This window comes from Berghia stephanieae, chromosome 2, assembly GCF_034508935.2.
Source record: "Berghia stephanieae isolate SIO BIC M18660-M18661 chromosome 2, UCSD_Bste_1.3, whole genome shotgun sequence".
Lineage (NCBI taxonomy): Eukaryota > Metazoa > Mollusca > Gastropoda > Nudibranchia > Aeolidiidae > Berghia > Berghia stephanieae.
In genome coordinates, this window is record NC_088361.1 from 6,802,026 (window position 1) to 6,815,362 (window position 13,337).

General features: G+C 32.5%; 1 protein-coding gene across 1 annotated transcript in view; it reads right to left on the minus strand.

Moving 5' to 3' along the window:
- Positions 1-5,431: 5,431 nt before the first annotated feature.
- Positions 5,432-13,337, minus strand: part of LOC144964232 (reversion-inducing cysteine-rich protein with Kazal motifs-like) — a 148,084-nt gene continuing 140,178 nt past the window's right edge. The window contains exons 13-22 of the mRNA XM_078898282.1: positions 12,924-13,051; positions 12,230-12,373; positions 11,529-11,729; positions 10,964-11,074; positions 10,237-10,476; positions 9,618-9,745; positions 8,820-8,949; positions 8,297-8,398; positions 7,479-7,687; positions 5,432-6,757 (exon numbers count right to left, since the gene is read on the minus strand). Coding sequence (XP_078754408.1) covers positions 6,458-6,757; positions 7,479-7,687; positions 8,297-8,398; positions 8,820-8,949; positions 9,618-9,745; positions 10,237-10,476; positions 10,964-11,074; positions 11,529-11,729; positions 12,230-12,373; positions 12,924-13,051 — 1,693 coding nt within the window. The 3' untranslated portion in view covers positions 5,432-6,457. The remainder of the gene's footprint in view (positions 6,758-7,478; positions 7,688-8,296; positions 8,399-8,819; positions 8,950-9,617; positions 9,746-10,236; positions 10,477-10,963; positions 11,075-11,528; positions 11,730-12,229; positions 12,374-12,923; positions 13,052-13,337) is intronic.

A 13,337-nucleotide genomic window follows, 5' to 3' on the forward strand; every position in this document is an offset into this window, starting at 1 on the left:
AAAAACACCCCAAAAAACAACCCCCCCCCCCCCAAGCGAAACCGGCACCGGTAGAAAATAATTTCCGTCTATCTTGACCTATTATCTACATGTCTATGAGTATAACCTATTTCACAAAAAATGAAATCCAATGTAATAAAATAATATCGGAATGTATTGTCTCTTATATTTTGGGAACATTTCATTAATTGAAATGGAAAATGGTAAGCGGCAGTGACGGATACAGTATAAGGTGTTTAACTAGTGAAATGTCGCCGAAAACTCGAATTAAAAAAGTTGGCCAGAAAACTCGACCTTCGCGAAGTCCCAGGATTGAGAGGTTTTGCTAAGATGAGGGACATTTAAAATGATCGATAGTTGAAGGACGAGTTTTCTGGTCATTTAAAAAAAATATTCGTGTCTTAGTTTAGTGATTATAATGGAATTTAGTTCGATATGATCTGCTTCGAGAATGTATTCAACATTGTGACGAGCACTATGCATGGCGAATCTCGGGAATTGTCATTATATAAACGACCATTATATTTATTTTAAACTTTCTTTTTTTTCTCCAAAATTGGTCACGTGTTCCGATCAAATCAAACTTATTGAATATATTCAACATTGTGGCGCGCACAAAGCATGGCGAACCTCGGGAATTGTCATTATATAAACGACCATTATATTTATTTTAACCTTTTTTTTTCTCCAAAATTGGTCACGTGTTCCGATCAAATCAAACGTATTTGACGGGTGATGGTTTGTCTTCTGACTCATCATAACTTACTTATTCAAACTAGGGACTAGTTGAGCTCTGGCCCTATATAGTCTTCTCACTCTTTAGTAACTGCCGTCTTTATCAACATGCAAATTTACAGAACATACTATATATATCATTCATATCAGTTCGCCATCAGAGATCGTATTTTCTAACATATTTACAAAGAAACCGTCAATTTTGTCAGCTGAGATGGGACATTTCCAATCACAATGTCTGCTTCTAGCAACATTACTAATATATAATTTGATATATAACATTATGCTTTTCTTCCTTTCATAAAAAAGTTCTGTTCCTTGTTTTTAATTAAATTAAAAAAAAACATTTAGAAATATTAAATTCCAACACCTAAGTATGTTGCTTTAGAGTATTTCAGCAATCATTTGGGATTTATATCTCGCAGACTTGAAGTGCAAGGAAAGAGTATTTTAAAGTGGTCATTATATACATTTAAAAATCCACGAATGATTATCATTTGCATTATAGATATAAATATTAAATGAATAATTTAAAGAAATAAATAAAATAATACACCAAGTATTATTGACATAACGCTCAACAATATAACAGTACATTCACACCTATATTAAAACAGTTTGATTGCCAACAATTCTGACATCCACTGAAAAAATACCTTTTTTTTAAAAAAAAATAACTGGTCTGAAAACGTATGATGCCCAACCCGTAAATAATCTTAAAACTCATTCTTCAAATAAACTTTCAAACCTCATGTTGGGTCATCTTAAATTATCATAATATGAAGTAAAAGTACTGTTTTTTTGCGTGTGCTTTTTTCCCGTCACAATATATTAAAAAATAATAAAAATGATTTTTGTCATGTATGACAGAATACTAACATGATTATAATTCCACATAGTCAAACACTCACAGCAATTGAAGTGCAGTTATTTAAAAAGTAAATAAAAGAAAAATATAATATGACCAAATGAAATACAAAAAACAAAACAAAACAAAAAAAAAACAAAATAGAAAATAAATATAGTGAAGTCACCGAAACACTATATATGACTCACAGTCTCATAACGGTATGATGTAGGGATGAAGTAGGTGGTGGACAATGAATCAATGGCCAAAAATACATAATTTGAAGTTGCTTTCTATTCGTTACGGTGGAGAATAAATACAATTTCTTACATTAAAATAAATCTCGAATTCTTATTTCTGATCATTGTTACTCAAAATTCAGTTTTCGAGGTCCTATTCACCCCGAAGTAATACCGTTTGGAGGAGTTGAGTCACATATGTAATTAAATTGATTAAACATGGGATATCACAACGATACTTCAAAAATTCATTGAAAAATACATAATGCTGTGAATACTAACAGATTATTGAAATGATAGTTTTGTTTGTATCTTACTGATTTCATTCCTCATAAATCGTGTTTGAAATCGGAATCAAAGGTGGGACCAACATCATGTCGAGTTTATATATTCGATGATATCTTTGTATCAAGGTAGTAGGAATAAATCAAAGTCCAAAACAGAATAATTCGAATGAAAGTCAATGCAAAAGGGGCTTTAACCCTTTCCTTACCAGCCATTTTCAGAATTTCCCCCAAAATTTCACACCCACCCAACACAAAAATAGAATTTTCTTACTCAAACAGAAAAGCGACAAATACATTCTATGCATAATAATATTGATCAGCAAAATAAACTCTTCAACACAGTGACAGGTTTTTATAACTATAATAAAACATTTTTCTTTAAAGTGTGTGATGTACAAAAGAAATCTGAATGATAAAAGTGTTGGTTGTATGTATCGTAATGAATGTGACGATTTTCGTATGGTTGGTAAGGAGAGGGTTAAACGATGAGCACACATTTGCAGGTCTGTCGATCCAACGTAATTGTGGGCCTAGTTTTAGCATTGTTGTGATCATGTATATTTGCGTTGATTGGAGAGTGTTTCCAGTTCCATTACAATAATGAGCCAATAAAAATTTGGGTTATCAGACCTGCAAATAAGTACACTTTAAATAATCCAAAAACCATCCAAACTGAGATATTTTTATTATACTCAAAGACAGCATCACACACACACACACAAACACACATACACACACAGATCAAGAAGAAGAAGACTGTTACACAAACTTTATCTTAATCTTTTAATGACATCCCTTTCCCTGACTTTCATTCACAACACAAAGAAATACTTAATCATTCTTGATTGTTTTGTCTGATAATCATTTTTGGGACTAACAAATACATTTTGATGAAAATGTATCAATTTGAATGATCTCCATATTATTGTCACAAGCAAATTTTATGATGAAACATGTGAATACTGACTATACTGACACGAAAAATCTCGTTAAAGACTGGTGATGATCAAAATTGTAACATAATAAAATAACAATACAGTTTGATATCGTTATCATGATAAAATGACAACAGTAGGCAGAGTCATAAAGACTACCAGGTAGTATCTACAGTGGTGGTAGTGGTGGTCTGATGGTAATGATGACGACGATTATGATCGTGGTGAAGATATTGATGGTCATGATGATGATGATTATGGTGATGATGATGATGATGATGATGATGATGATGATTATGGTGATGATGATGATGATGATGATGATGATGATGATGATGATGATGATGATGATGATGATGATAATTATGGTGATGATGATGATGATGATGATGATGATGATGATGATGATGATGATGATGATGATGATTATGGTGATGATGATGATTATGGTGATGATGATGATGATGATGATGATGATGATGATGATGATGATGATGATGATGATGATGATGGTGGTGGTGATGATGATGATGATGATGATGATGATGATGATGATGATGATGATGATGATGATGATGATGATGATGATGATTGAGGTTGTGGTGGTTGTAATGTTGTGCAATGTAGAGATTAACCAGTTAACTGCTGTACTCTGGAAAAAACTCGTATTTAAACATTTTGCCAGAAAATTCGTCTCTCCAATATGGATAGACCAACTGTTTTAAATTCGTGTTCCCAGAGTACGGAAATTAACTGATTAACAGATTGATTCTGTGACGTAAAACACATCAACTATAATATTCGCGAAAAAATAGAAGATTGTTTTTGGCAATACAAGGCGACATTAAAACTTGGTATGTTACAGTATTTGATTATACATACATTATCTTTGGTATCATTTATATCAAGTTGTAATACAAGCCATTCCAAATGAAGTCAATTTGGAAAGGCGTATTAAATAAATACACATGTCAACAAGTCATACATCACAATGTACATAATACCATTAATGGAAACCTCTAAATCAATTAGAAAATTGAAGTCTTAATATCCAATTGGAGTAGAGAATAAAAGGCGAAATCTTTCTTATCAGGGTTATATGGATTTCCATTAAAACCCAGTAAACCTTTCAGCAAATTGTACATTTCAATCGGCCATGGTTATGACAAAATTGTGTTGTTTTATAGTGTAATTAGCAGCATCGTCAAATATTCCCTGATTTTGAGGTTTTTACAAAATCATTTGTATAAAGATATAAAATCATTGTAAAAGACACTGTTTGATAATTTCTCCCAGCAAATTTTAGAACTTTACACAAAAGTAATATAAAATTTATTATGAAAATATAAAATAGAGAAAAATCAACATCTCCTTCTCTCAATGATAGAAAAGGGTTAACTTGTTAATAAGTTTTCCTTAAAAGATCGCAGGGACTTTGTTTAACAATTCGACTTTTTTAAAAAAATGCATTTTTTTAATATAATACAAATATCACTTGGAAGATAATTGGGTCTGTTAAATCAGAAGGATTTTCTATTTCCTTTATAAGTTTTGTTTTACTAGTAATCGTTTGATTATAATTATTGATTTCATATACGAGTACATTGGGTTCTGAAATATATGCAGATGACACCGCTCTTCAAGGCCTCATAACAAATGGCAACGAAGTGGCTTATAGGCAAGAAATTGATAGATTTGTGTCTTGGTGTGATGCCCACCACCTAGAGCTTAACATAAGCAAGACAAAGGAGCTAGTGATTGACTTTAGGAGAGTGAAGGAACCGATAGAACCGTTAAAATTAAAGGACCAATTCGTCCAGCGAGTTCCTCACTACAAATACCTTGGTGTAACGATTGATGACAGGCTCAAGTGGGATGAACACTTGAAAATAATTAGGCATAAGATGTGCAGACGTACATATTTTTTATCGAAACTCTCTCAGTTTAGAATAGATAAAACCCTCTGCACATTATTTTATAGAGCAGTAATCGAAAGTGTTTTGTCATTTTGTATAACAGCTTGGGGAGGCAATTGCTTAGCAGTGGAAAGGAACAAAATAAACTCAAATATTAAAAAATCCATTAAACGCTATATAAATGATGTTGACGATGTAGATCTTTTATACGAGAAATTTTGTATAAATAAAATAACTAAAATATTAAATGACCAGTATCATCCACTAAGACCATCAATTATTATGTCAGAAAGAAGTGGTCGCCCTTTCTCTATTTCAACGAAAACAGAGAGACACCGAAAATCTTTTCTGCCGTCCAGTATTAGGCTTTATAACAACAAGCAATAATCATTTTATATAATTATTTCTCATTTTTACTTTTTTAAAATATAAATATTAATTTATTAATTTATTTGTTTTGCAATCTTTTCAATTTTCAATTTATAGTGACAGTTTTAACTATTTTACAGTGTTGAAATTATTCATATTATAAAGCGCAGCTCTGGTTATAGAGCTGCTCCTTTTTTATATATATACATCCTATTTCCATTGTATTTTTATCTTATGTGTAAATTATAACACGTCTGTACAAAAAATTTCCTTTTTGGGATGCAATAAAGTATTATTATTATTATTATTATTATTATTATGACATAAATCTTAGCTCATAAACAGTGCCATTAAGATACAACATAATATGAGTCTGAAAACCCAATACTTGGATATCATGAAATCAAGTGACTGTTCATTTACATAGAATCTTCTAGTTGATACGATCAAAGAGGGCCTACCAGTGCTGTGGTGTCTGTAACAAAACCCATCAACCCACACGTTTGTGGTTTGCTAGATATATTGGGAATGTAGGTGGTTATGAGAGGACAAAGCTGAATGCAATCCTGGGACTGTGATTCCATGATACACTATTTTAACAATGTTATTCATTGGATAGCATTTGGAGTAGTGCCACATTCCAATCTGACTTAAACTTTATATACTGAAGGATATTGGATAGAAATCAGCTTTATCCATTCCGTGCAAGGATACCAGAGAGGGCAACGATTCCCGGTCATCTTGAAAACCGCAAGAAAAAGGGGAACTTGTAATTTTTTTTTATATTATGGATATAAGTTAAGCCTGGAGTAAGTTTTCAATTAAAACACAAGCGGATAGTTAAGACGGTACTGTCAACAATTTCTTTCCCAATACTACACCCTCATTTTTCAATAAAATGTATAATACCGCATAAAAATCAAGTACCAATCATATTTAAGGAGCACATCTCTCAAAGTATCCATCCATACATACATTCATCAATGCTTTCTTTGTTAAACACACAATATCACAAAGGCATAAAATTGAGTTCCTATCCATTCTTTCTATCGTATCTGAGAAGATATAATATAATCAATATTTCACCACTAGAGTAGTACACTCAACCATAGTAACTTGGCATAACATGTCATAACCTGAGGACGCATTTTCTGTGCATGAGTAAAACAGTCAAGAGCAGTATCCACAACGCAAGGGCAGTTGGGGCCTTAGTTTGACACGATGAATTGTTTCCACTGGACGAGCCTGAGGCGTGATTGCTGTTAGAATGTGAGGAATATGTCGAGTTGCTGTGGACTAGCGTTTTGATGGTAGATGTCTCTATGGATGCCATGACAAAAGGAGATAGATTCAAGTACGAGACTATACTGGGGCTTCTGGTTTTGATCAGATTATGGATCCGTTTGCCTTCACTCAAACACGCCTCAACCTGAAATGAATTGTAATAGATCAAGAATAAATCCTGCATTTGTAAAGTTTTACATGTATGATACCTGGAATTTAAACAAAATTGCGATAAATATAATATAACCCACCCACTGCTTCAAAATGGTATCATGGATGAACCAAATGCAGAGATCTTAAATTTAACAAGAACTTGATAATGTTAATCGTGTCTAGCGAAGGAAAAAAATCAGGTCATTTTATTCAATTTCTATTCGCCAACCTGTTGATATGAACATGCATATCAATGAGTTGTAAAATCCTTCTTTCTACTTCTTTGATAAAGAACAGCATGTGACAGTTATCTTTAATCTCGTTTATAAATATACGACTACAGGAGCTTCTGTTTATTCGTGATAATCAAGTAAATCAGACAACAAATGCAAACAACAAAAAAAGAAGAAAGAATATAAAGAAAACATGCAAAACAGCAAAAACGAAACAAAACAAGAACAAATAAAAAATTAACAACCACCGCTCCCTCCAAAAAAAACAAACCAAACAGCCCAACAAACAAACAAAAAAGCAAGTAAACTTAGATATTCGACAAATAAAATATTATATTATGAGTACTGGATTCGACTTATTTATGAATTTGCGAAAGTGGTGACAAACACAACACATTCATAATACACACAAAAAAACTAACCCCACTCTAGTTTCGTTTTCAAAAAAAAGGTATTGACAATGACTAGATATCTATATACCTGAATTCTTGACAGAGATGATGATGCTGGTGCTATAATGATTATCAATTCTGAGTTGACGCTAACGTATCCAAAAACCTCACAATCCAGTAGACTCATGTGGTGAGACAGGGTAGTTAAAACATCACCCGTTGTGATTCTAAATGAATTTGTATTCTCTGCCGTGGCTTCCATCAGACTGGGTTTCCATAAAAGAATCATCTTGGCAGCTGAGGAGCAGATAATAAAACCTGAGTTGCACGTCACTAGTTTGTAATAAAAAGAAAAAGCCATGGGCAACAACAACAACAAAAAAATCACACACACAAAAATACAAAAAACAAACAAACAACCAAAAAAACAAAACAAAAACAAAAAAATCAAAAGAAAAAAAGAAAAAGAAGAAAGCAAACAAAATTAGAGAAAAAAAAAACAGCACCCCCTCCCCCTCCAATACCAAACAAAACAATCGAATATGGTTTCAAATTTGACAATGATTGCAAATTACTATCAAAGAATGTTCATATTTTATCCCTCCATTTATTTATTTATTATTTTTTTCATTCAAATAAAAACGGGGCACATTGCCTTTAAAATTAAGAATATTGGGACCAAAGATTTCATCTGTAACAAAATTCATTAATGAGAAATACTCGATGAAGCAAAGCTGAATTTCCCAAATAATTTCTGACATTAATATCTATCTTTATAAAAAAAAGCCTCACACAGTTGATAAAAATGACACACACACACACACGCACACACACACAAACAAACATTTACACAAAACACACATGCTACACGTGTGCGGGCCAGAAAAAGATGACAAACATTCTTACCACAGATGGGGCAGCATCCTCCAGGGGGAGTTATACCCTGACAGTCTTTGGGATTTAGAGGAGGACAGATAACTCGATTGCATGACATCGGTTTTGTGTCTTCTGTAAAACAGAATTGCATTACCAATTACTTAATTTGCCTTTTGTAATGTAATCATATCCAATGTCAGCATTGGTTACAGCAAATTATCAGAGAACATTCCCTCCCACTGCCTTGCCTTCCCAAAATCATTCTATCATAAAGCTCAAATGGGGCCAAGAAATAAGTTTGTGATGCAAATTAAATTTTGTTCTTGCATTGATCATTTTGCGAATTCATTAATGAGAATTTATTACTTACTTTCTTAATTACTTATAAGCCTCAATCATTTTAGCTGATAACATTTAAATATGCATATCACAATCAAAATGCCAAACGATTACATATTTTACCAATACAATGTTTTAGAAATAGATGTTCAGACTTATGGAACCGAATCTATCAATAAAAACAAATACGTGGAATTCTAACTTTCAAACTCACTTGTCAGATTTCCAAAGGCGACACAATTGCTGTGATAGTCCACTGTGATACGAGCCGCTCGTGCAGCACACTCACTGCTGTATGTCTCTCCATCGTGGCCACAGACAACACCAGCTGATAAACACGAGCTCTAAGAGATACAAAGTTATATTATGAATCATAGCAAGTCTAATTATTACGCGATTTCTCTGCAATTTGTGTCAGAGTTGTTTTAATATGGTAAACTTGTATTTAGTTTACTACGAGTAATTTTGTTAACTGGGGAATAAAAAACGATTTGTATATTAAAAAGCATTGCCTGTTTTTCCAACTGTGTGATTTTGTTTTGTCAAGGTGATTTTTCTTTCTGATAAGATGATCTAAAAAATATCCTTTGGATATCAAATAACATAGCACAAAGTGTCTGATTTAAAACCAATTTCAAAATTTACATATCTATGAAATACTTTACTATCACGCCCTGTTTAACATCGCCTATCATTCAAAGAAGATTTAATTACTGATAGTTGAGCAGAAAAAAAAATGGTTGAAAGGTTAAAGTTGGGACCCACATATAATCATAAATAAATCATATTTGACATGACCAATTTGCTTATATTCAATTTATTGCCAGTCAGAGACGACATCGGTTTTCACTACAAGATATTACTCACACAATAAGCTAAGATTATAGATGTTGGTGTGTTAGCTTCATATACCAGCTAGCTATTGTTTTGCTAACCACATCTAGTGCGCATTTCAATGAACTGCACACAAAAATCTATAAATAAACAAATCTCAAAGCAGTAATCAGCTCACCTGACAATGTCCCCGATATGCGAGTGTCCGTCTTTGTGAATGGAGCTGGCAAACATTGTTGTGCTCTTGGCCTGTTGTGTCACACACTGGGTCATGGTGGTGAGGGTTACATTCGCCCATATTGTCAACTTATTAAAAAATGATAATCAAAATTGTCAGTAATTTTTAGCCATACAGTTTTAACACACATACATTCCAAAATATATACGTAAATAAGAAAAAGAAATTATGGCTCAGTTGAAAATATCTAATTAAAAAATAAAAAACAGACGCATATCCCCCCCCCCCCCTTAAAAAAAGACAGAAAGTAGCAATAATCTAAACCAATATACAAAGTCTTTTCTGTTTAAGTCTAATCCTGATATCATCTTTTTCCATGTAATTTTAATATCTTCTCTAAATTGACATAAACTTCTACTGTTATCATCAAGCCAGCAGCAACAACAGTGTGACTTTGACTTCATTGATTTACTGATCTCCTTACAACGACGGATAAATTTGCAGAACTAATCAGGTAAATAATAGGAGAAATCAAAATCTAAAAATAAAATTAATGCGCGCGCAATCAAATTAAAGAGTTAAAGCGTTAAAATGTTTAAAAAGAAAAATCCTAACTCACCACATTCAAATTGAGGGCAATTGGCACTAGCCGTCATGTCATCCAGACAAACTTGGGGTTTTGGAATACATTTGAAGCCACTAGGACATGGTTTGGTGGAACACATGTCCACATCACTACACGCCTTATTGGCGACGATTTGTATCACACCGACACAAGACGCAATACAGTTGTTTGGGTAGGTTTTACCATTGGAAGCACACACAGGAGCATAGCGCATCGGGCAGTTACCAGGCATACCTGTGAGACAACGTTCAATGAACATTCCTTATCTTTGGAAGAATAATTAAATAGGTCTAGCTTAAATTCTTAGATGATCATTGTTATAATGATTATAACAACTTTACAACAATGACATCTCATCGGTTCCTTGCAGAGAAGTTGGCGTATGGTTTATTTTAATCTCATTAAGTAAAATTTCCGCAAGAGAATGTATTATTATTATCATCATCATCATCATCATCATCATCATCATCATCATCATCATCATCATCATCATCATCATCATTGTCACTATTATTATCATCATTATCATTATTATTATTATTATTATCATCATCATTATATCAATTCTATTACTATCATCATCGTTATATCAATTCTATTATTATCATCATCATTATATCAATTCTATTATTATCATCGCCATCATCGTTATCATTTACAGTTCTACAATACATAGAAGTGTTCACCAATGATGATTAGTTTTGTGTAGAAATAATCGTACCGGTATACAGAGGCGAATAAGCATCGGGTTGGCATGAAGTCTGGGAACAAATCACTTCTCCTGAAAGACACACGCAGTGACGACCATCCAGGGTGAAAGCATCCCCATTGGCTGTGAATCATGATTGAATAGATGAATATAAAAACGATCAGATTTATTTCAAAGCTAATCCCAAACCAGTATATGGTTATATTTATATTCTCTTCACATCATTCATGAAGATGAATTAAATAAGTGCTATCTAGTACATTTGTACAGTGAGATATCTCTTGCTTCTGCCTTGAGTTAAATCTAATTTTTAATCAGGAAATAGGAAAGAAAAACAAACCAAAAACAAATCATAGTTACCAAGACCAAATGTCTTCAAATTAATCTTTAAAAGCACGCCATAGGTTGCCCCGTTCTTAATATTTATCATAAATACACACTGAGCTGATCACGACACTTCCGCCATATTCAATTGTCAATCATAATGTTTTGAAAAAAGGGAAGATAAAACCTGTCATATTAATCAAAGCATTGCTTACCTTTAATATTATTGTGACCCAATCACAGCATTGCTTACCTTTAATATTATTGTGACCCAATTTACAAAACTGTCTTTTAATACAATACAACGGTCGACATCCTTCAATTTTACGTCTGTGGCTACATTGACAAGACAAGAAACAATCTTGATCCCCTGCCATATTGGAATTGGTCTCAACCAATCGTAAAGCAGATCCTTTTGGCACAAGTAAGCTAGACATTTCACCAAGGGGGCACGCTGAAAACAATAATGTTTTGGTATGAGACTTAGTAAATTATGACACGAAAATCAAGTGTTTATTTTTTTTTCATTTATGTTTATGTTATTGATGTAGTGTGTCTCGAGCTTTCTTTTATGAGTAATTGAATGCAATATAAATAATCTTTATTTTTAACATTGGCAGCATTTAAAAACAGGAAAATTGCATAAAATTTTAGTTTTTATTAGAAATCTGGATATTAATATTAAATCCTATATAAGTCATGAAATCCCCCCCCCCTAAAAAAAAACAAAAAAAAAAAAACAACAAAAAACAACAAAAAACAAAACAAAACAACAAAATAAAACTAAACAAAAAAATACACAAAAAAGGTGGGAAAACACAACAAACCCCCCGAATAATTCCAAAGAAACAACAACAACAACAACAAAAAATAGAAATGAAAAAACAAAAAAAAAATAAAAACAAAAACAAAAATAAAATACTCAAAAAACAAACTGGAAACCAATGTTCTTACCTGCATGACATACATAAGGTTGACATTCGGAGGGATGCTTGCATTTCTTCTTTCTCAAAATACAAATTTCGCCATCCTGACAAGGGTTGGGGTCACACGGATGGACAACTTTTCCAACATGGCTAACGGTATGTGGGCTTTTTTCTGTGAGTTGATTATAAGAAAGGATTTCAAGATTTATAACATTCTCTTACAAAAAGACGCAGTTTAATAATTAAATAAAATATAAAAAAGAAAAAAAAAGAAAGAAAAAAATCCATTAAAAATTCCCCAAAACAAACCAAAAAAACCCAAACAAACAAATACACCCCCCCCCCCAAAACAAAACAACAACAACAAAAAACAAAAACAAAACAAAACAACAAAATACAAAAAAAAAAAACCCAACAAAACAAACACCCATAAACAACAAAACTAAACAAAACAAAACAAAAAGCAACTTTTTAATGAAGGTGATATTGTAAAATTTTTATTATTAAAACAACCAGAACAACACGGTCGATCGCCATTTTTTTTAAACCAGAAAAAAAAAAGAGAGAGTAGCTAAACTAAAATATTAATACACCAAGTTTAAATTGGAAGCAAACAATTTTTTCTTTTTTGAAATAGAGGGTTATTTGCCTCTTATATTTCACTGCCCTATGTAAACTATTGGCAATAATCAATTTTGTTGTCTAAATTCCAGGAGACTTACTGAGGTAAGAATTTAGAGACACACAGGCACCATGAGAGGGAAGGGCATTACACAGGACAGGCACTGTTTGTTCTCCCAGTAATTTTGAAGGATCGGCACACTGAGACAATAGATACATACAGTCCTCTCTGAAAATTGGAAAATATAATAATAAAATAACTGCTTTACAAATGAAATGTCGAACTTGGCATTTCTTATCATTTCATAATATCATATCATATCAAATCATACCATATCATAAAAGACATTTGTAGATATAAATATATAATAGTTAATTCAACCAATTAAGAGGTTCGCCAGACACATTAAAAAGGAGGCATGGAATGTAAACGATTGAGGACACATATTGTTTCTTTGAGATATTCATTTGTGCCTTCAAAATTATCGACTACAAAAACGCTAGCATCTATAAAG